This window comes from Drosophila sulfurigaster, chromosome 3, assembly GCF_023558435.1.
Source record: "Drosophila sulfurigaster albostrigata strain 15112-1811.04 chromosome 3, ASM2355843v2, whole genome shotgun sequence".
Classification (NCBI taxonomy): Eukaryota; Metazoa; Arthropoda; class Insecta; order Diptera; family Drosophilidae; genus Drosophila; species Drosophila sulfurigaster.
The window spans coordinates 1984771-2005407 of NC_084883.1; the positions used below are offsets into that span (position 1 = coordinate 1984771).

A 20637-nucleotide genomic window follows, 5' to 3' on the forward strand; every position below is an offset into this window, starting at 1 on the left:
TGCTAAAGGAAAAGTCAGAAACACAAAACTGTGCTACGCTCCATCCAACCCTCTTGCTATCTCTTTCTGCATTGCGCTCATATCGTCGTCGTCTTCGCAGTCGCTGTCGCAGTCGACGCTGCAGTCGCTGCTATCGTCGCAGACATTGCACTCTTCAGCTGTGTGCGTTTTTGCGTTGCGTTCGCTGTGTTTGTCTGTGTGGGTGAGTATTGCATATGGCGACTGCTGCTGCTGCTGCTCTTGCTGCTATTGGCACCCAAGAGAGGCATATGCAAGTGTGTGTGTGTGAGTGCATACGTGTACGTTTTTGTGTGTGTGTGCAAGTTTGTGCTCTTTTTGGCGTACATTTAAGAAATACATAAAAAACAGTATGTGACGACTGCATTTTTTTCTTCTCAGATTGCCCAACTGGCTGCAGGTTGTAAGCGAGTGTGCGAGTGTGTGTGTGTGTGTGTGTGAGTGAAGTACAAAACTGGTTACCCCGTTACCCGCAAGTCAGAACCCCTTTTGCCGCCTTTACTGTCCACGACTTCAGTTATTTTGATCAACTCTTTAATTTATGCAGAGCCCATTGCTAATTATACAAGCTAAGAGCATAAAACGTTTAGTAGGTAAAGGAAATAAGAAGAGTCTGGGAAGGGGGTAAGAAAGGAGACATGCACAATTTATTGGCATTTCGCCCAAGTTATGCAAATTTTATTTTGTGTCCCTTAAGACGACCTTCAGCAATCAATATTCGCTGCAATGCAATTGATGCATTTTCTATTTTCAATTATAGATCTTCTTCTTTCTGCTGAGGGTCGCTTTGCAAAATTTGCATACGCTTAAGACGATTTCTTTTGCTTGCGTATTTTTTTCTTCTTACATTATTTACAGTTATGCAAATGAGTTGGCCTTGACAGTTCTGTAACGGTCAGATGCAGACGCAGCCGAAGGGGTTGCAGATTTACCTGATGACGTCACAAAAGTGCTACTAACAAAAAAAAAAAAACAACTTTAGTTGCTTTCGAATTAAAACGTATGCAAGTAAGTCTACACACACACACCCCCAAGTACGAATATAAGTATATGAGAGAGTGCGTGTGAGTGTGTGTATGCAATTCGGAACGAACCGCGAATCGCTGACTCGCCTCTCACACACACATATGCACTTCCAGCATCCGCAAGAGTCGCATGTGCAACTGTTGTCGTCTCGCTTGCACGCATGGGAACTGCCTATGACAAATGGTTTTTGTATTTGCAGCAATTGTTGCACATTTTTAGTCGATCATTTTAATCGAGTGCATAGTTAGTTTGTGTTACCTGTACCTGCGAGCGACTGTTGCGCTTTGCTGTTGCCTTTAATTGTGCATCATTAATTCACTGTCCGCTGTTGCACAGTGGACGCCGCCTCTTCTGCTAGCGTGGTTGTTTGTGGTCGCCTTTTTTGTTGCTCGATTCATTAATCATGACCGGGAAATTAAGGTCAACCACATTCGACTGAATTTTTTTTTTTGGCAGTCTTCAGTTTCACATACAACATACGGTTGGGTATGTGTGTGTGTGTATAGCTTTTATTTATGTGTGTTTTCTGTGGCTGACAAGCAGCTAAATCTGAGGGCTAACAAAACTAGTTCGCAAGTGCATTCACCTCCCCCAGCTGCCACCCGCTGATAATACAACAAATAAATAATAAAAAACAACTACACAATGAGTTTGTCTGCCTTAGCAGACGACTTCAAATACACTTTCAATTTATGATGCATGTTTGACAAAAAACAATTGTAAATCTGATTTTAACTTTTTGTTTTAACTTTAACTAAATGTGTCTATTATATATTAAATGCAAAAATACGAACAAATGCTCTTAGGTTCTTTATTAAAAAGACTCTGAATTTAAATACAGCATATGTAATTAAACATTATCTTTGACGACATTAATATGAATTGAATTTATCGCTGACAAACTTAATTTAAAATATATTTCACAGCTAAGATTAGTTCACAAATCAGATTCACTATTGTATTATAATTAAAATAATGAATGAATGTTATTTCCGTTATTCTGACTATTTAAAAATTAATAAGCTTCATATCTTTCAATTTCTTTATAAATTCATTTCAATTTTATTTAAACTATCATACATTGAAATTGGTTTTATTCTCTTTAACAAAAATTCAAAAAAAAAATAAGAAAACTGCTTTAGATTTGTATATATATTTTTTAAAGAGTTGACCAAGCTGATGGCTATTTCATAGTACCCCTTTTAAAGTGCGTTGGCACAAGCATATTTCCAAGCAAGTAAAAAAGTTGCAGCAAAGTCTTGCTCCATATAATCTGCGGCATATTGTTTATGAGCTCATGTGCGGAGGGTCTCTCCACCTCTCCACCTCCTGCCCCTGGCACTTCTTCGTCATAATCTTATCAGCATTTTCCTCGGCTGTCGCTGTTGAAGTCGCCAGCCGAGTGAAAGTTACAGTTTCAATTTTCTTGCCTTGCAGTTTTTACATGCGGAGAGGGAGAAATAGAGCGGGATAGAAAGAGAGTAGGTGATAAGGAGTGGCGATTCAGTAATTAGCTATCGATTGTAGTTAATCGACCGGCAACTGTACAATTCCATTATTAACTTAGCAGAGTCAATCAACTTGTAGAAATACCTTAAATGGATTATCCTCAATGGTCTTAGCTGACTTCTTGACTCGGTTTTTGCTCAAATGAAGCTATGTGGACTTAAAGTCGACTCGAGTCGGATTTGCGACCGCTCATTATGTGAGATTAGCCCAAGAAAATCCGCACATAATCCAACCGCAACGATCAGTGAATGAAGCTGTAAGTCGGAGTTGGTCTAATGAGCTGCAGGTAGTTTCTTTTCGCTATTTTCTGGCCAATTGATGATTGCATTAGTGTGAATTGGCCTTGGGGTCGTTGAATGGAACAAAGTCTAAACTCCAAAATCTGGAGGCCATGCTACGAAAATTGCATTGTTCTCTCAATGATGCGATTATTTGCGATTATCGCGAGGAAAACATTTTGTGGACTTAGCCGGAAATGCACTCAGAATTATCGGCATTTGAATTTGCTTTGCCATGTTTGGCATTTCGAATAATTTTCGCGATAAGTTTTTATCAGTTCTTGGGGGTTTTCTTTGTTCGCCGACATATGGCTAAAGCGAAATGCAAAAGCAACGAAAATGAAAACGAAAACGTTCGAGGAAACTGAAACCGATTCAAGTTTACGATCTATTTGTCAAAGGGTTTTCGGCTCTCTCGCTGGGTTTATGTTTTTATTTAGATGCCGATCTACAAAAAAGGTTTTGCGAAAAAGTGCGAAAAATGTTCGCTGGAAATATATGCTATGTGGGTTTATGGCCTGGCATCCTAACTCTAACCCTTTTTCGCTCGTCCTCATTAGCATTACCATTGACCGAGAGGATGTGAAGGATTTCCAGGAAATGCGCTAATACTGTCCTGTCCTACCTCGGTATCATCTTCATTATCATCAACGAGTGACGTTAGCTCAATCAATGTCGTCTCGAAATACGCTGCAAGCTGCATGAAATAAATATTTCTCATTTGTCAAGCGTATGCAAAAACGGAAAACTCTTCGCTGGCATTTTCCGAGTGTCAACCCTTTTTCTCAGCTCCTCGAAACTACCTGTGTGCAGTTGACACACGGCAAGCGTTAAGAAAGATATGTGTTTGGCCTAAACACATCTCTTGGCTGGAACTCAAGTACCGAAGGTGTCCAGCTTTTGAAGTTGCAGCGGCAAATTTCCCTAAATAACATATTTCCAATACAAAAGGCAATTAGCGTGCAACGAGCAACGAGACGACTATTTACTCAGGCTTTGGATCTTTGGACGATGGAACAGAAACAGGACAAGAGAAACAGAAGTCGCCTCGACAATCGGACAATGCAATGCGACCTGCTGAGCACAGGTTAGTGACGTTTTCGTTCCGGCCAGAAGCGGCAGCCTTATTCCTTGGCCATAAACTGCACTCCACTCGACAATCGCATTTCGCAACATGGTGCTAATGGACGCCGGCAGACTTGCAAAGGACTTGTGTGTGGAAACGCAACGAATTACATAATATTTAGAGTTTCTTTAAAGATTCCGAGGTTTGGAAGAGTGCTCTCAATTCATTGACAATGAACTCTTGTTTATTGCTTTTCAATAATCTTATTATTATTTAAATATCACCTGTAAATAATCTTATTTATGTAATTCATTAAATTATACTCCATTCAATTTTCAAGTTTTGTGAAGTTGAGTGAAGTTTTGTGTTTTTAATGAACATATTTTCGGAATAGTTTCCGATATAGATATATCCTGCCAAATAAAAACGTTGTTATTCATATGTTAAATTGTTACTATTAGTTGCCTAATTAAAAAGTATTGAACATGAGGCATGTTGAAATTGTTTGATATATTATTGAATTATAATCAATACAATACGACACAAGATAATTGTAAAGACATTGCGAAAATAAAAAAAAAAATGTCTTCAGGAATTACAAATTAAGAAATATGTACGAAAATTACATACCTATGAAAGTACTATCCATCAGATGCATATATCTTATAAACATATATTGTCTCGCATAAATCGTGTAAAGTTGTAAACGATACAAAGTTGGCATTTCATTCAATATATTCCCTTTCTCCATTATCGCGTCTCACGAATGTTTACACTAAATTCGTCTGACGGAAGGGCAAAAATACGAAATATCTAACAAATATTTATTTATAATGTGTGTAGACGAGTGTGTGTCTGACTGCATGTGTGTGTGTGTATAAAGCAACAGCCAAAAAACAAACAAAACTGCAGGCAACGAACAAAATTAATAAAAATGCAACAAGACAAGAAATACAAAATGTGTTAGTGTGGGGAAAGATCGAGCGAGACAGACAATCGCAGAGAGGGAGAGCGAAAAGCGAACGATGGAATGGGAAACGTTGGAAATTTATCGCGCGCGTCATTTGCTGCAACTCGATGGGTCTCTGTGTGTGTGTGTCTGTTTGTGTGAGTGTGCGTTTTAGTATGGAAAGCAGCACGTAGGCATAGAAGCGGAGCAGCGACGTCGCGTCAGCAGCAACAGCAACAACAGTAGGGCCGGTGTATGGCGGGGGACGGGGGGCGACTCATTCGCGCTACGCATGGGTCATTGCACTTTTGCAACGCCAGCAACGGCGTGCACGCACACACACACACAGACACACACACACACACCCATAGAGAGACACATGCATATGTAGATAGTAAACATAGAAATAGAGATACGAACACATAGATAGCAAAAGGCAACATTCAACGAGAATTTTATACAAAAAAACAGCGTACGAAAAATTAGGCGAAAGCAAACAGCAAAAGAGCGAGAGAGCGCGATACGAAGCCAGCACAAATATTGAAACGCAGATATAGCTACAAATGCATGCGCTTGTTCTTGGAGCAGAGAGAGCGGAGCGAGGGACAAACGAGATGGCGACTGCGCCAACGCTGCGAGTTCGACAGCGAGTGCGAGTGCGAAAGAGCGACTGCGCCAACAACTTTGACTTTGCAGTTGGGCAGCCATTTTGTTGGAGTGAGCGCGTCAATTTCGCTTGCATTTGTACTCACAAATACACATACATGTACACACATGCGCTTTCTAAAAATAGCGCCCACGCCGGCAAACGAGTCTGCAGTCTGCAGTCTGCACTCTCTGGCATTGCCATTGCGTTTATAGCCCCTCATTTTCGACTCTGACCCTTGGCAGTGCCATTTGTGCCGCCAACGCCACTCGAGTGTTGCAGTTGCTGTTCTGTTGCTGTTGCAGTTTGCTGCACATGTGGAAAATGTGAAAAACTTAAGTACAGCAAACTGCGACAGCGGCAGCGAAGCGGCGCATGGGGTGTGTTTTTCATGTTTTTCACCAAAAACTCAACCCAAAACCAAAAAAAAAAAAAATTAATACTCACGCACATTTTCCCAGCATTTTATTTTTAGCAATTTCGAATTTTGGACAAAAATTTCAAGTCGAGCACAATTCGGCTGCTAAGGCTTGCTCACGCAGGGGGAACGGAACGGGGGCGGGAATGTCATTCCCAAATTATGACGATGCAGTCTAATATATTTTCTTCTACACAGTGTATTCTGCATACAGTGAATTTATGAAAAGCAAAAGTGATTCACATAATCGAGTTCAAAGAGAATATTGAAATAGTTTGTGTAGTTTCATAATGCTTATAAAGTTAACTTGCAATATCAATAAATAAATTTGTTAATAAAAATATTCAAAGCATTTGAAAAACTTTACTTTTGAAATGTTTTCAAAACAGTGCAAAAAGAAATTCTCTAATTACTCAGAATGCAACTTTCACTTCTTTAGAGCATTCACTGTAGTTTCTATTGTCTTTTATAAAGAGTGCTTCTAACACTAAATAAAATTAAACAATTATTGTAATAACAAAAATATAAATGATTTGTCAACAAATTTGGATTGTATTTCCATATTTTTAGCAACGTAATAATTGCATTCTGAAATTTTTTCAAAGCAAAATCAAAGAAATTTGTTCATAAAGCGAACGTTCACTTTCAAGAGTGTTCACTGTATATTCTAGCACACATTTTCCTACCTTGTTCCGCTTGTGGCTGTTGTGGCTGTTGAGGCTGTAGCTGGAGTTGTTTCCTGTGTGGTCGCGACTCGCGATCAGGCCAATGGAGGCAAGCACTTACATTGGCATGTTTGTATGTAGTCGAGTATATGCTTTATTTTGTTCACTTTTCGTACAACTTTAAGCTTGCACATTTTTGCAAATTGTCTGCTCTCTTTTCACTTTTCACTTTTTATTTGTCGTTTCTCTTATTTTTGATTCGTTTTTCTTTTTGGTTTGCCACGTGTCTCACGATACTCGCTCGATTAATTTGCACATTTTTGTATGTTTTTTGGATATTTTATTCTTTGGTTGTCGTTTCGATCACAAACTCGCGACGATTTGGCCAAGTTCTGCACGCGTTTCGGCCATTATGCAAAATGAGCAGAACATCTAGCGGCACAAACAGCGTTTACAACAAGCTTGTTGTAAGCTTTTGCGTTCAAGTTTTTTTATTTCGCGTGTTTTTTTTCTCTTTATTCTTTTGGGTTGTCTGTAAGTCCGGGCGGCATCTCTTGCGAAAGATCGACGTGCACTGACCTTGGCGTCCACAAAATGTAACTAAGAGAGCCAAGGGGCAGTGTGGGGGGTGTTTGTATGATGGGGTCTTGGGTCGGTCGTACTTTCTGCTGTCTGCTTGTCTGCCTGCCTGCCTGCCTGCCGGTCGACTCTACGAATCTGTTGCTGTTTCTGGATTTCAAATTCTGAAACTAATTCCGAGTAAAGCGTCGGAGAGGCGGCAAAAGCTCTTTTTTATTTTTTTGTGTCCACACACACACACACACACACTCGCATTGAAATATATATACATGTTATATACTAGCTGCTTATGTACACAAATACTGTGGCATCAAAACTGACTCATGGAAGTGAGCAAAACAACAGACGAATAAAGCGGGAACAAAACTTTCGCACTAGAAAACGAGCATTACAACAACATGGCTGAGGTGACAAGAGTGCTGAGCAGGGGGAGCAGGAGGAGGGGGGGAGGGAGCAAAAGCTCTCGGGGAGCAGCATAAAATTATCAGGCAGCCCTTTGCCAGAGAAAGAGCGAACGATTAGATTCATGCTCTCCGATTCTACGAAAACAAACTATTTTGCAAATAACAAAAATAATATAGCAACAACAACAACAACAACAAGAACGGCAACAACAAAAACAACACAAATAAATAACAACAAAAATATGGCAGACAACAACAGAAATGGAAAAAACAAGAACCGCCATTTGGTGTTCGCTTGTTTATCTGTAGAACTTTTCAGGGTCACTTAATTATTACACAATTTTTGTTTACAGCGAAAAATAGTATGACAGACGAAATAGTGGCAGCCGAAGAAGAAGAAGAAGTAGCACAACTGAAAAATGTTTGTTGCTGGCAAAAAAGCAAAAAAATAATAAATTGTAAATTCAAGTGTGTGTGCGATGTGTGTGCGTGTGTGTGTGTGTGTGTGTGTGTGTGTGACAGCAGTTCTGCTGCTTACAACGAAAATTTTGTTGTTTTGTTCGTCGCTGCGCCAGGGTCAATTTATGTGTGTGTGTGCTGTTGGAAATATTTATTTGTAAATTTATAAATACGGAAGGTCTTGATTCAATGCTAGCAAATACATGCTCACAATTTAATTGTTTATCTATTTGTTAATAATGTGGATCAAGGCTTGTAATGTAATCGTTTAATTTTCGCTAATTTCCATAAAGGTTCCTAGTCGATAGCAGCAACAAGTTACGTCAACACACAGAACCTGGGGCGTGTTTTTTTTTGCTACTATAACACACCAGAAAGCCCGTTAAAAAGCTAGAGAATAGCACAGAACAAAAACAACAACATATAGCAGACGGGCGCGGCAACGGCGCCGTCCCTAAACTTGAACTTGAAATGCTGCGAAAACAAAATTCAAGAGCAAAATGCCGGCAAAAAAAAAAACGCAAAAAAACAAGTTGAAAACAATAACAAGAGAGAGAGCGCAACACAAACTCGAAATGGTGATACCCTGTAAGCAAGCAGAGTATGCGAATTCTGCCTGCTTTAATGCAAATTATATTTGCATCTCGCATCACCTGCTTAATCATATACAAATACATATATTATATATATTTATTTTACATAGAATTGCTTAAGCGTCGCATTAAATCCTTGCTTCACAACTTGTGCTGAACAGATGCGCCTTTTTTCTACTGCTTTTGTAGGGTATAGTGGGTAATAAATAGCAGCTCTCTCTCTATCTTTCGCGCTGGCCTCTCGCTTCGGCAACGTGTCGCCGAGTGCCGCCGACGGTTCCCGAAGCTTTTTAATGCAAAATTGCGATTCGGCTCTCACTCGCGAATTTGCGAGCCGACCAATCAGCACAATTGGCGAGCCGAAAGCTGCCGCTATGTGCTTCGCTCGCGTTTGCTTATTTTTGGCACAGATAAGTCGCCATTTTCGCGCAAAAACAACTCGAAAAGCTGACGCCAACTAAAACTAAAGAACGCCAAAATTGTGTTGAAGAGAGTCAACTTGTTGTTGAATTCCATCTCTTCTGGCGTCGTTTCTGTTCTTTCTATTTACTATATTGACTATTTCGCGTGTGTGTTGATTAAGTCAATTGTCTGGCACAGTGGGAAGACACGTGGTTAGCCAGCAGCTAGCAGCTGGCATCTGGAAGTTGAAAGAGCTTTCTGGAGAGCGTGTAGAACCTGAGACACATTAGAATAAGCTAAGCTCACATGGCATGCTAAGCAGCCGAAGCTCTTTAGAAATGTTTATAGAAATAGCATTACAATAATAAATTTAGAAATGTGCTTTTATTGTTTTATTTATTATTTTATTATTTCAATAAAAAAAATGAATTATGCAATTAATTACATATGCTTTGTTTTCATCTTAATAGCACAACAATGAAATATTTTTTAATTCAATTCAACCGTTCAACTATTTTTATCCAAAATTCGATTTGCTGCTGCTCAGCACGTTCGCCAAAATATTAACAGTGTTTTTTCGCATTTAGCTTTCGCGAGCGCTTTCATTAACAGCGCGGTTCTTGTCCCGGCTCGCGAATCTTATACGCGGCAAGCTTGATTCGCCTGCAAACCACATGAATTGATCTTATTACGTTGTGAATGCCTATTATCCCTATTGTTGTTCATTGGCCAGGCCAATTGATGCAACCTGCTGGAGTTCAGCTGCCACTCCCTGACTTGCAACATGTTCCCTATTTTCCCAATTTCCCAACAATCAGAGAACACCTTCGCCATCCGCTGCCAACTGGCAACATCATCGAATCGTGTGACTTTTTCATGTCTTTCTTTTTACATCAAATCAAAAAGTTAACTTTTCCCAGGGTTTTTGCCGGGTTGCGTCCCGCATATCCACCGACAGATGTGTGTGTGTGTGTGTATCCTGTTGCTCGCGTCCTGCACGCATACCCTTAGCTACTCCTACTCCTGCTCCTTCGCAGTCGCAGTCGCCCCTGCAACAGAAGCAACAATCAATTTGTGCATTCGCTTTGGTTTCCCCTTCCCTCCACTCTTAGTGTTCAGGCTGTGCAACGTTTATCCTTTTTTGTGTGCCACAATTTCTCGTCATTCTTTTTCTGGTTCTTTGTTATTGCTGGGTTTATTGAACTATTGATTCCAAACGCATTTATTGCACTATCGCACAGGTGATCATATCGGAGATTTGGCTGCGACAAGTGATCGGCGAACTAATCGCATTAATCTACACCTTTCGCAAGCTTACTTACAGGGTATAAAACATAGAAGCAAGACTTGCATTCTTACCTGTCTTGGTTCCCCCTTCTACACGTCTCGCACAACGCGGAGTTTGTTTAAGAAATTTTCACACATTTTTCATTCTCATCTGCCAAACAACTAAGTCAACAATTGCACGGCAGGTATTGCAGCAGCAACAGCAACAGCAGCTCAGAAAAGTCGTTGTTTGGTCAAGAGACGTGTACGTGGAGATTCTTTTGGACCAAAACTCAGCGCAACAGGCGCAAATTATTTTGACAAGTGGCCGAAAAATTGTCTTGCATTGTTCAGAGTACTGTGTGCACAGTACGAATAGAAGCAGAAGAGACAACAACAGCAGCAACAACAATAACAACACCCAGGCTGTTCTCATCTTCCCCTCGATGAGGGGCATTTATGTATGAATGTGAGCCAAGCACAAGACGCTCTCTTTGAGTGGCAGCGGCTATTAAGCCAGAACACAGATAGACAGACGGACAGACACTCTACCAAAGTCTTGAGTGGCCTGAGAGACAGACAGAGTGTCTCTGCTATTGAATAAATATTGCGGCCCATTAATTACAATTTGAAAGCCACACACAAAACACACTCTCGCATTTATAATCGAGTGACATTTTGTCAATGTCTATTTTGCGACTGCCTGTAATTGTCTGCAATCATTTTGCACTCTCTTAAATGCTGCTCAATTACAATTCTCTTCTTGCTGTCTCAACTCTCATCTAATATCCAATAATAAAACTCAACATGTTTGCATCACATCTTCATCTTTTTATTGCCTTAATATCAATACATCTTTTTTTAGATTAATTTTTAATAACATATATCTAAGTTAATAAAATTTACTTAATAAATAAATGTATGACAAATTTGCGATCACTGTTCTGAAAAATTCAAAAATTATATTTAAATGTTATATCTTGTTGCAGTTCATAAAATTCACTTAATAACTAAATATATTACAAATTTATGATCACTGTAATTCTGAAAAATTATATTTATATTATATATCTTGTTGCAGTTTCATATTTTACTATCCAAAATACATTATTTGACATTAAGCTTCGTTTATAACTTTTTTAAATTTAAAACACGAGAAATGGCATTCTTGTAACTTTTAGCATTATTGCAATTATTGTCTAATTTAAATAAAGACAACACATTCATTTGCATCCTCACCGCTATGTTCTTTGTATGTCAAAATTTGTCAAAGTTCTACCTACTATAATTTGTAATTCTAAATATATTTGCAATTAAAAATAAGTTGTTAATTATGTATAGCCCGGATGGCTGTTTATTTATTGCTCTTGTAGTTGTTATACACCATATTTGTGGTACAGTCGCCAAGCAGTTGAGCGCTTGCATCGCATCGCTTCGTATTGCCGGAAATCGCCAGCAATTGCACGTTTCGGTCTTCTGTGCGTGTCTTCCAAAATGTGTTTTTCTTTTTTTTTTTCAAGTTTTTCTTTTTTGGAAATGCAGCAGCTACAACGCAAACAACAACGCTGCGACTGTAGAATAACAAATAATTAGCATTAACCACGCAATTGAGTGCAACAACAACGCAACGCAACGCAACAAAAACGCAGCGCAGCGCAGACGAAGAAGCGTTTGACAGCGAAACGGCGATTTGAGTGCAATGTGCAGGCACACATACATACAAATGCATTTATCGACACACTCGCACACACACACACACACAGAAACGAAAAGCAGAGAACAGAAGTGGCCGCCAATCAAGCAAACAGAACAACAACAACAAAGAAAAAGCAGCAGCAAAAGCAACAGAGATAATACATTTTTGGATATGTCAACAAAGCGAAGAACGAAAACAAATTGTGTAAAAGTAAAAGAAAATGCCAATGTTCTGCTAGCGAGAGAGCACGATTAAGATGGCAAGAGAGACAGAGAGAGAGAGAAAGAGAGCACGCGAGCTCCAGCTCCAGCGAAGTACGTGGGCGCAGTGAACTGCGTTTTGACTCGATCAGGCAACGCCATCTTAGCAGCGAAAAAGACAAACATGAAAATGTATGTGTGTATGTATGTATGTATGTGGGTATGTGAGCGTGCTTTCTTGCTGTTTGCTGTTGTTGCATTTTATAGCTGCTCCTCCATGCGGCATGTGGCGCGATGGCGGCCCTACGCCAACAATAAATGAAGTTTTTGCTGGCCTGCTTGCTTGTGTGTTGCATGTGGCACGTCGTCGCACTGTGAGTGGCATTCAAATTACAAAGCAATTGCATAATTGTCACCATACTCACACACACACACACACACACCGAGAGACGAACAAACACATGGGCATTGTGTCTTATTGCCTGTGTCTAATGCAGCCACAAAGGTCAACAAGTCACAACAATAGCCGAGGCGAGATGTGGTGACTGACACACGTTTAGGTCCAGTCCAAGGCAGCAGATCCTGCAAATAAAGGAAGGCCAAATGAAAGTGAAACGCTTATCAATAGATACTGACAGAAAGAATCAAAGAGAGAGAGGGAGACAGATACAGTGTCCGAACCTTGAGACTCGAGCCCTGTTGAGAACAAAGGACAAAAGCAGCGAGCGACTGACACACGCATCAAAGAAGAGGGGGGAGATCACAGCAGATGAAGAAGAAGAAGCACAACACCAGAGAATGGCAGAAAATGCGACAATTTCAAATATATTTCAAGTCAAAACTGGCAGCTATCTTTTGTAATAGGATCCTTTTTTGTCAGATCCTTGCGCGTGTGAAGCGCGACGAGTGCGGCGAGTTTTCCGCAGTCTCCCATTGTTGTTGTCTATGTTGTTGTTTATGCTGGTGTCGCTGTCGCGTAAAAAACCAAAAAAAAAAGAAGAAAAAACGAAACCAAACCCTCGCCCTCGTTTTCGTTTCTCGGTTGTCAGTTCTCAGCACTTTTGTGCTTGTGTCTCTGGGTCGCCAACTATGGCGTCTAATTTATGCCAAATATGAGACCCTCGATAGGATCATGTATGGTATGTCTACAAAAGGAAAAAGAAAAAGAAAAAGCAAAACAAAACAACTCGCTGATGAAACCAAGCACATCCCTGGTTCACAAGTGCAGCCAGCAAAACAAATAGGAAAACCGAATCTGCTCGACTGGAAGATACTTGTTAGTCACTCAGAGAGTCTTTATAAAGATTAACTCATTCTTTTGTAACTGCTTATAATAACATATTCACAATTTAAATATGTAAAAAATGCAAAAATTACTAATAATGTGCCAAGCTTACTATTTTTTTCGAATTTATTTATAAGTGTTGAATCCTTACAGCACAAAATTGCACCTTAATAAAACATCGAAGTTATTTTGTAGAATCCAGGGAATAGTATTTATAACTTACTATAGTTACTGATATTTATAAGTTTTCGCCAGAGAATAGATATTTTCAATAAGCTCCCTTCCCAAAATTTTTTTAATTCGAACTAATTTTGATGTGTGTTTTAAAATACTTATTGTTTTAATTGAGTAACACCTTCCTATCTGTTCAGCCTCCCAAAGTAGGTTTTCATCCTTCAGTTACAGAATTCTTTCCATATCGAGAGCGTTAGTGCTGCTGTATGTTATATTTTCATCAAGTTATAATACTCTTTTATACTTTCTGCAGCGGGTATAAGAATATAAGAAGAAGCGTGAAGGTTGGGCAAAACTTTCGAGTCTCTTGCTGATATTTACTTGACGCCTCTTTTGGCATAAGCAGCGCTGACAACTACAACAAAGCATTAACATTCTGGGGTTGTCCTCTGAACGGTTGCAGTTCAGCTTAGTTCAGCTTTCCGGGGCTTCAACCCTCGAGGCGGCATGGCAGGTCAACTGAGAAAACGAAAAAAAAGAAAATAAAAAATTTGCATGCTGTCGCTGCAAAATTACCAGATACAGAAAAAAACAACTTTATAGTAGTACATGCCACACGTGACGTACTCCACATTCACGAGCAATAATGTCTGCAAACTAGGTGAGGCAAAAAGACAGGGGAAGGTAATGCGGAGAATGTGCTTGGGGTGTTTCGATAAGTACTTTACGAGGCACAACCCTCGTTTTGCGGATTTTTTTATGGTTTTGCCCAAACAGAGGCAAACAACATCAAAGTTCATACTCGCATACTCGCATAATATTTTCAGTTCGCCTGGGTGGTAGTAGCACTTTAACTAACGGTGGTTGCTCTTCTCCAGTTTCGCTTTCGGTTGCAGTCACAATGCCTGCTCCCTGCTCCTGTTTCTGTTGCTGTTCCTGTTCCTGTTCCTACTTCTCTCCCTATCCTTGTCACTGGGTGAGCGATAACCATTCGCATTGGCTGGCAATTGCAATTTTATTTGCGATGATGACTATTCAATCGCCATATGGCAAATCGCATTGGCGATTTCGCAACTTTTCTACTGAAGGTTTGGGGTTGAAATCGACACCCGACACAGCCTGCTTCTTGTGTGGTGGTGGCAAGCGAAAGGTGGGAGGAGCTGTGCGAAAACTTGTGGCAAAAATGGCGAATGCCAAGTTAAGAGACTTGAAAGAAATACACGAATAAAACTTAAGGGGCTTTTGATAGTGGACAACGGAATGGAGATGAATGTAATTACTTTATTCGATGTGATTATTAAGAAGGAACAAGCTTGCTGCAAAAATATATGTAAAGATAACCCACATTGGCATTTTTAATTGTAGCGGTAAATGCAAAGATTTCGAATTGAGGCTTAGCTTAAACTGCTATTATATTTCATGATATTAATCTTAATAAGTTTAAATTTCATTCTGTACAACCCTAACTCTTTAACTAACTTTAATTAACTTCAATAATGTAAAGGGATTAAATAGCTTCCTATTCCCAGCATACTTAATTGGACTTTCACGAAGCTTTGGAAACTTTTATTAAAATTGCAATATATGTTTTTTTTTTAAATGATAATCATATTGTTTTCGAAGTAATAAAATTGCAATACATTTGCCATTTTAATGAATATCAATGTTCGAAAATATGTGTACAGTAGATGAATGCCAAAATTGCATTACTCGCCCAACAAACAAATGCAAATTAAATGTCTTAAGTACATTTGCATAATTCGACTACAAACTCAAAGAGTTTCTTTTACGGGGAAAACAAACTAATCGAAGGGCAACCAATATGCAAATTTTGTTGAAATCAATCGAGAGCTGAATGAATATCGATCAAAATTGATTTGTTGCCCGGTGCGCGGAAACCCAAACAAACTGCACCCTGCATCCTGGACGTCCTGGCCACACAGCTACCCGCTTAACCCGAAAAGTGAGCAATATACCGAGCAAGAGATCCTGCTCAAGGAGTTGAGAGAAGCGTGAGAAAGTTTCCTTAATGTTTTTGCACGCATAATTTACATAATTTTGCCTAGCCAAACTAACAAGGAAATAAATTGCAGACGCATCACATCACATCGCATCGCATTCCCATTTTCCCATTTTCCTATTTTCTGCTTTCTGTTTTGTCGGTTTTCTATTTTCTATTTTCTATTTTCGATTTCCTTTACGATGTTATGCAAATGAGCTAATGTTGTTGTCCTTCTTCAACCCCCTGCCAAGGGCATAGAGTGCGAGCGTGCCAGCATGCTGTGAGCAGCCGCTCTCTGGCGCCTTTCGTCCACTGTGCGCATAATTAACCCCTGTTGGGCGATTGTCTGTGCGCCGTGTCCTTTAAGGCCTGTCTCTGCGGCACTTCCTTTGCAGTAGCATTTTCCGATTTTCCGATTTTCCTATTTTCACTTTCGTTTTGCGTTTTTGCCCATTTCGCAAAGTCGCTGCGACGCTTCTTATGCAAATTACGATCGCAAATGATCTCTTCCCGAACCCTTTTTGCGCCAAGTGAAAATCTTGTGCTGTTTTTCACGAATAAAATTAACATATGCAAATTATTTATTCAGTTCAGAGATCTTTGCACGATCTTTGGCACCGCTCTAATTTCGTAGTTTGCGGTATCAGGTACACAGCAGACGCTGCATCAGTTTTGCCGAGCGTGAGAAACTCTTCGACATTAGCATAATTTTCATTTTTGTTGAAAAAGTCGTGAAAATTCGCTGCACCCAAAAACGATCAGACGTGATAGTTGCATAGACACTGAAGATGCATTTAATTCGCTTTTATTAAAAAATGTCAATGGAAAATATCTACAAAGAGTCATCAGAGGGATCGCTCCGATCGGTGGAGTCGCTGCTGGAGCTGCTCGAATCACTTGAGTCGCTGTCGTCGCTACTCTCCGGTGAGGATCTCCGCTGTTGTTTCTGATCTTGCTGTTGCAGACTGCAACTCTTCTTGGTCACGCAATTTGTGAAATAGCGTGCTCGTTTCCTCGCCGGCATCCTGCCCCGCATCCCTCTCGGACACTTGCGTCGATGTCCACTCAAGACCTGATTGATGGTCTCCAATCGGCTCTCGAGGGAGCGTTGCAGGTCCGCCTTCTCGTAGGTGTTCATGTTGCGCAGATTGAGTTTGGTGTGCGGTAGCATCACCTTCTTCATGCCCAGCAGCGTCTCGTTGTTGAAGTTCTCAAAATCGTACCACTGCAGAGCATAATTATCGCAGGTTATATCTTCGTTCCGGGCGATGATGTCCATGATTTCATCTTTCACATGCATGGGCATCATCGCAAACTGTTGCATCATCGTATGACGATCCGACTTACTGAAATTGGGTTCCGCCTTAATGCCATTTATGGAGCTTGTAGCCAGGACACTCATCAGCTTGTGCCCATTGCTTGAAACCATTCTTTGTCTTCTCCAGTACTCCTGGCCAACCAAGTATCGTTCATCCTCGACGTGGCGACATGTATCGAGTTTCTTGCTCAGCTTCTCGATCATAAAGTCAATGCCATCCATTAGGCCATGTTCCCACTTGGCCTGTACATTATAGGGAGCTCTTAGGCTGCCATCCATCCGCTTCACCTCGTAGAGCAGCTCGGTTAGTTGATTGTTATGGGGCTGCAAAGAGATACTTTCCAGGGGCACAAAGAAGGCATTCCCGTAGACTCTCTTCGCCTGTTCTTGGCTCTGCAGAAATATGTTATCAACGGTCATATGAAAATCCTCTAGCGTCTTGAAGGCATGTTTGCTAATCCTCTTGGACAGCGCGCACCACTTCTCCTTGAAGAATTCCCTCACTTCTTCATCCACCTCATCGACGTAACAGTTCTGCAGCTTCTTCAAGTCTTCGCGACACAGACGCTCCCTCGCTGTCAACGTATTCTCCGATGGCGGGGGATTGGGTTCAGCTTGTGGATTCCTGCTGCTGGGATACTCAGGTCCTGGCGGCATTTGGTCCAGGACTTTAAGGAAGAACTTCTCCAGCTGCATACCCTTCCGGTAGACAACTTCGCCGGGACGATTGAATTTAAAGCAATTGTCGATAACCAGTCGCAAGTCATCGATGAGTTCATCGACGCATTGGTAGTATTGGTTCTGGACACGTTTAATAATGGTGCCCACGTCCATAGGATCGGTGATGATCATGTAGTAGGCGGGCACATTTAGCAGTTCCGAATCCACCGGTTGCATAAAGTCAGGGGCGAAGGATTTGCCGGGTATCTTATCGAGCAGTTGTCGTTTCAGAAAATCTATCTTATTTGTGTGGACGCCACAGCTGTCTGGTCGTGGAAACACCTCCGGTTGGACGCGAGTCGGCAGCTTAAGATCGACCATGAACGCCTTATCGGGGATTTGGATTAGGTAAATGCAATTTGGACTGCTATCACAACTCACCATTTAGCAAGCCTTGAAAGGGTTGCCTCGATATAGTCAGCTCCTTAGAAATCCGAATTGAAGTCAACTTTAAATACTTAAGTTCGATACTCTATCCAGGTTCCGTGCGTTGTGAATTTTTACCTCGAACTAATGTAGTTTCTCCTCGCTACTTTGACAGCTTTGTCAATGCCTCCAGTGTTGCGCAGCGCATCGCATATTCAGTTTGACATTAGCATGGCAAAAATATTGATGATGCGTTATAAATAGACCAAATAAAATATAAAATAAAAAAAACTAGACTAACAATGGCACTTCAAAGCGGAAGCAACCACCTAATGACGGGGGATGGGGAGGAGCTGCTTCAGCTCCAACCGCCCTTGTTTAATATATTTTGCACCACTTCACACGCAGGCCGCCTTCAAGTTGTCCTCCGTTTTTGAATGGAGGAGGAGAGAAGAGCGACAGAGATGCGGCAATGGGACATAAAAACTGTTTTTTGCAATTTACATCAACATTTTTATCACCCTCAACCTCACCCTCACACCCCGGACGCCATATTCACATCCTGTTAGCCAGCACCAGCATGAGGAGCACAACAACATGCTTTTCCTATTTACACATACACACACACTTACTTAGACTCCCCGCACCACAGTCTCCCCCACCCCGATTACCTTCGCATGTACCATAAGCCTAAGCAGCGCCCAGTACAATCTGCTTTTGCTTTGCTTTGCTTTCGCTTTTGCCTGCGTCTTTTTGCGACACTTAATTACACACGCATACGCTTCATTCCACTTTGCTAGTGGTTGCGCCACCTTCCCCATCCCCCCTCCCATCCAGCACATATCCCGCACCATGCTGCCCCGCCCACTTCCCATGGGACAGTGCGGCAGCATACGCATCTCTGTGTCTCTCCTTAAATTTTCTGAATTTTTGCCACCAATTTGCCTGCTGCAGTCGACTAAGCTCTAACAAATTCGTAAGATCTTTTGAGTGTGCAACTCCACAATTATTTGCAACCACAAACTAAAAAATAATGGTGAGCCAAAATAATAGTGGCCATCAGTAGACCCTTTGGGTCAAGCAGGCTTAAACAGTGGACGGGCCCAGTAAAGTATATTTAATTGCCAGGCCCGTTTGCTTAAATGTTGTTTACAACAAATGAAATGAATAATATTACTTCATGTTATTGAGAACGTTCCTGGGATGATTTTTTTGTTAGTATCTTCATGGCAGGTATCTGACTTCTAAACTATCATCATTCTTGATTCGCAAAATCAAAGAGAAAGCTTCGGCCATGAATGCGATGTCCATTGATTTGCAATACCTGTCAAGGGGAAAAAGATAACGAGTAAATAAACTATTAATATTTATTTCGTTCAGGAATAACTTTTGCGATTAATTTTTATATGATCAAATTTGCTCTTAAATCAAACCAAAGATTACGCCTTTACTTTATACTATGTTAGGATATCGCTTAGACCTCCAATGAATAACGCATCTGGTGAAGCAAAATATGGGGTATTCTCTGGTAAAAAGGTTGCGTGCGACATTATTCAAAGTGAAAGCAATATGAAACTTACTGCTTTGGATTAACACTTTAATTAGAGCTAGCAATGGAATAATTTCTTTGTTTACCTTTTCTTATTTTTTAAACGGATTCAATTTATGTTTTTTCACTGCAAATAGTTTTACATGCGACTTTCCCATGTAAAGAAGGCTTTTATCTAAAATTGTTTGTCTTACCGATTTGTTGGCAGTTCCATGAAAGTCTCGACAACCAACTTCTCGAAAGTTGTTTTGTAATCCAAAAAGAAAAACGTCCGAGGCTTAGTTTGCAAGAATCCTCCATGGTTTCAAGTATCCATTGAAGGCTAAGAATACAAATAAAAGTATTTTGTGCATGGCTTTTTCCTGCGATCAATACCATGGAGAGCCTTATTAGTTTTTGCTGTGTTTGAACTAAAATACTTGCGAGCTCCTTTGGATAAGTTTGAGAATGTTATCTACTTATTTGCAGGTTTTTTTTGGGGCTAAGCCTACTCTTACCATTTCTCAGTTAATAATTTGCTTTAAAGACAATTCGAAGATTTTGACATTCTCACTTATCTTTCAAAAACTGTTATTAATATGTTCTTGGATGATTCCTCCGTGGATTAAAAGACCATGGAAGGCACGCGGAAGGTATATGTCAGAAATGAAGCATTGATATCTTCTCCTTGAGGGTCTTCGACAAGTCCCATATCTGGATGATGGTCAAAATGTCAGATTTCCTTCGAGGTAACTGCAAGTACAATTGCTTTCTTTTGCTGTCTGGTGTTTTGATAGGAGGTCTGGATGTTAAATGTGGCAATTAAATATTATTTAAATCTAAGCCTACTCTTTTGATTTTGTGACTTACTTTTTTTGTTGACAGAGATTCATTCATGCAACTGGGCTTCAAATTGGGTAAACTAATTTCTCATATTGGCTCTTATTTTGTGAATATTATGGAACTCTTTCAGTGAGACATATTTTAGTGTTGAGTGTAGTGCTTACTTATTGACTTATTCTCAGGAAAACGATAAAACAAACATTTTCTTAAATAAGTATTTGCACAAA

General features: G+C 40.3%; 1 protein-coding gene across 5 annotated transcripts; it reads right to left on the reverse strand.

Moving 5' to 3' along the window:
* Positions 1-16428: 16428 nt before the first annotated feature.
* On the reverse strand, positions 16429-20404 carry LOC133843732 (uncharacterized). 5 transcript variants are annotated; one of them, XM_062277395.1, is made up of 5 exons: positions 20086-20404; positions 19964-20017; positions 19783-19910; positions 18055-19363; positions 16429-18000 (listed from the first exon to the last, which is right to left on the reverse strand). In XM_062277395.1, the coding sequence occupies exons 4-5, from the start codon at positions 18055-18057 to the stop codon at positions 16468-16470; spliced, it is 1536 nt and encodes a 511-aa protein (XP_062133379.1). In that variant the 5' UTR covers positions 18058-19363; positions 19783-19910; positions 19964-20017; positions 20086-20404; the 3' UTR covers positions 16429-16467. The 5 variants fall into 5 exon arrangements, 4 of the variants coding, with proteins under 4 accessions (XP_062133379.1, XP_062133377.1, XP_062133378.1 ...); XM_062277393.1 differs by having other exon boundaries at positions 19783-20014; XM_062277394.1 differs by lacking the exon at positions 20086-20404 and having other exon boundaries at positions 19964-20079.
* Positions 20405-20637: the final 233 nt, after the last annotated feature.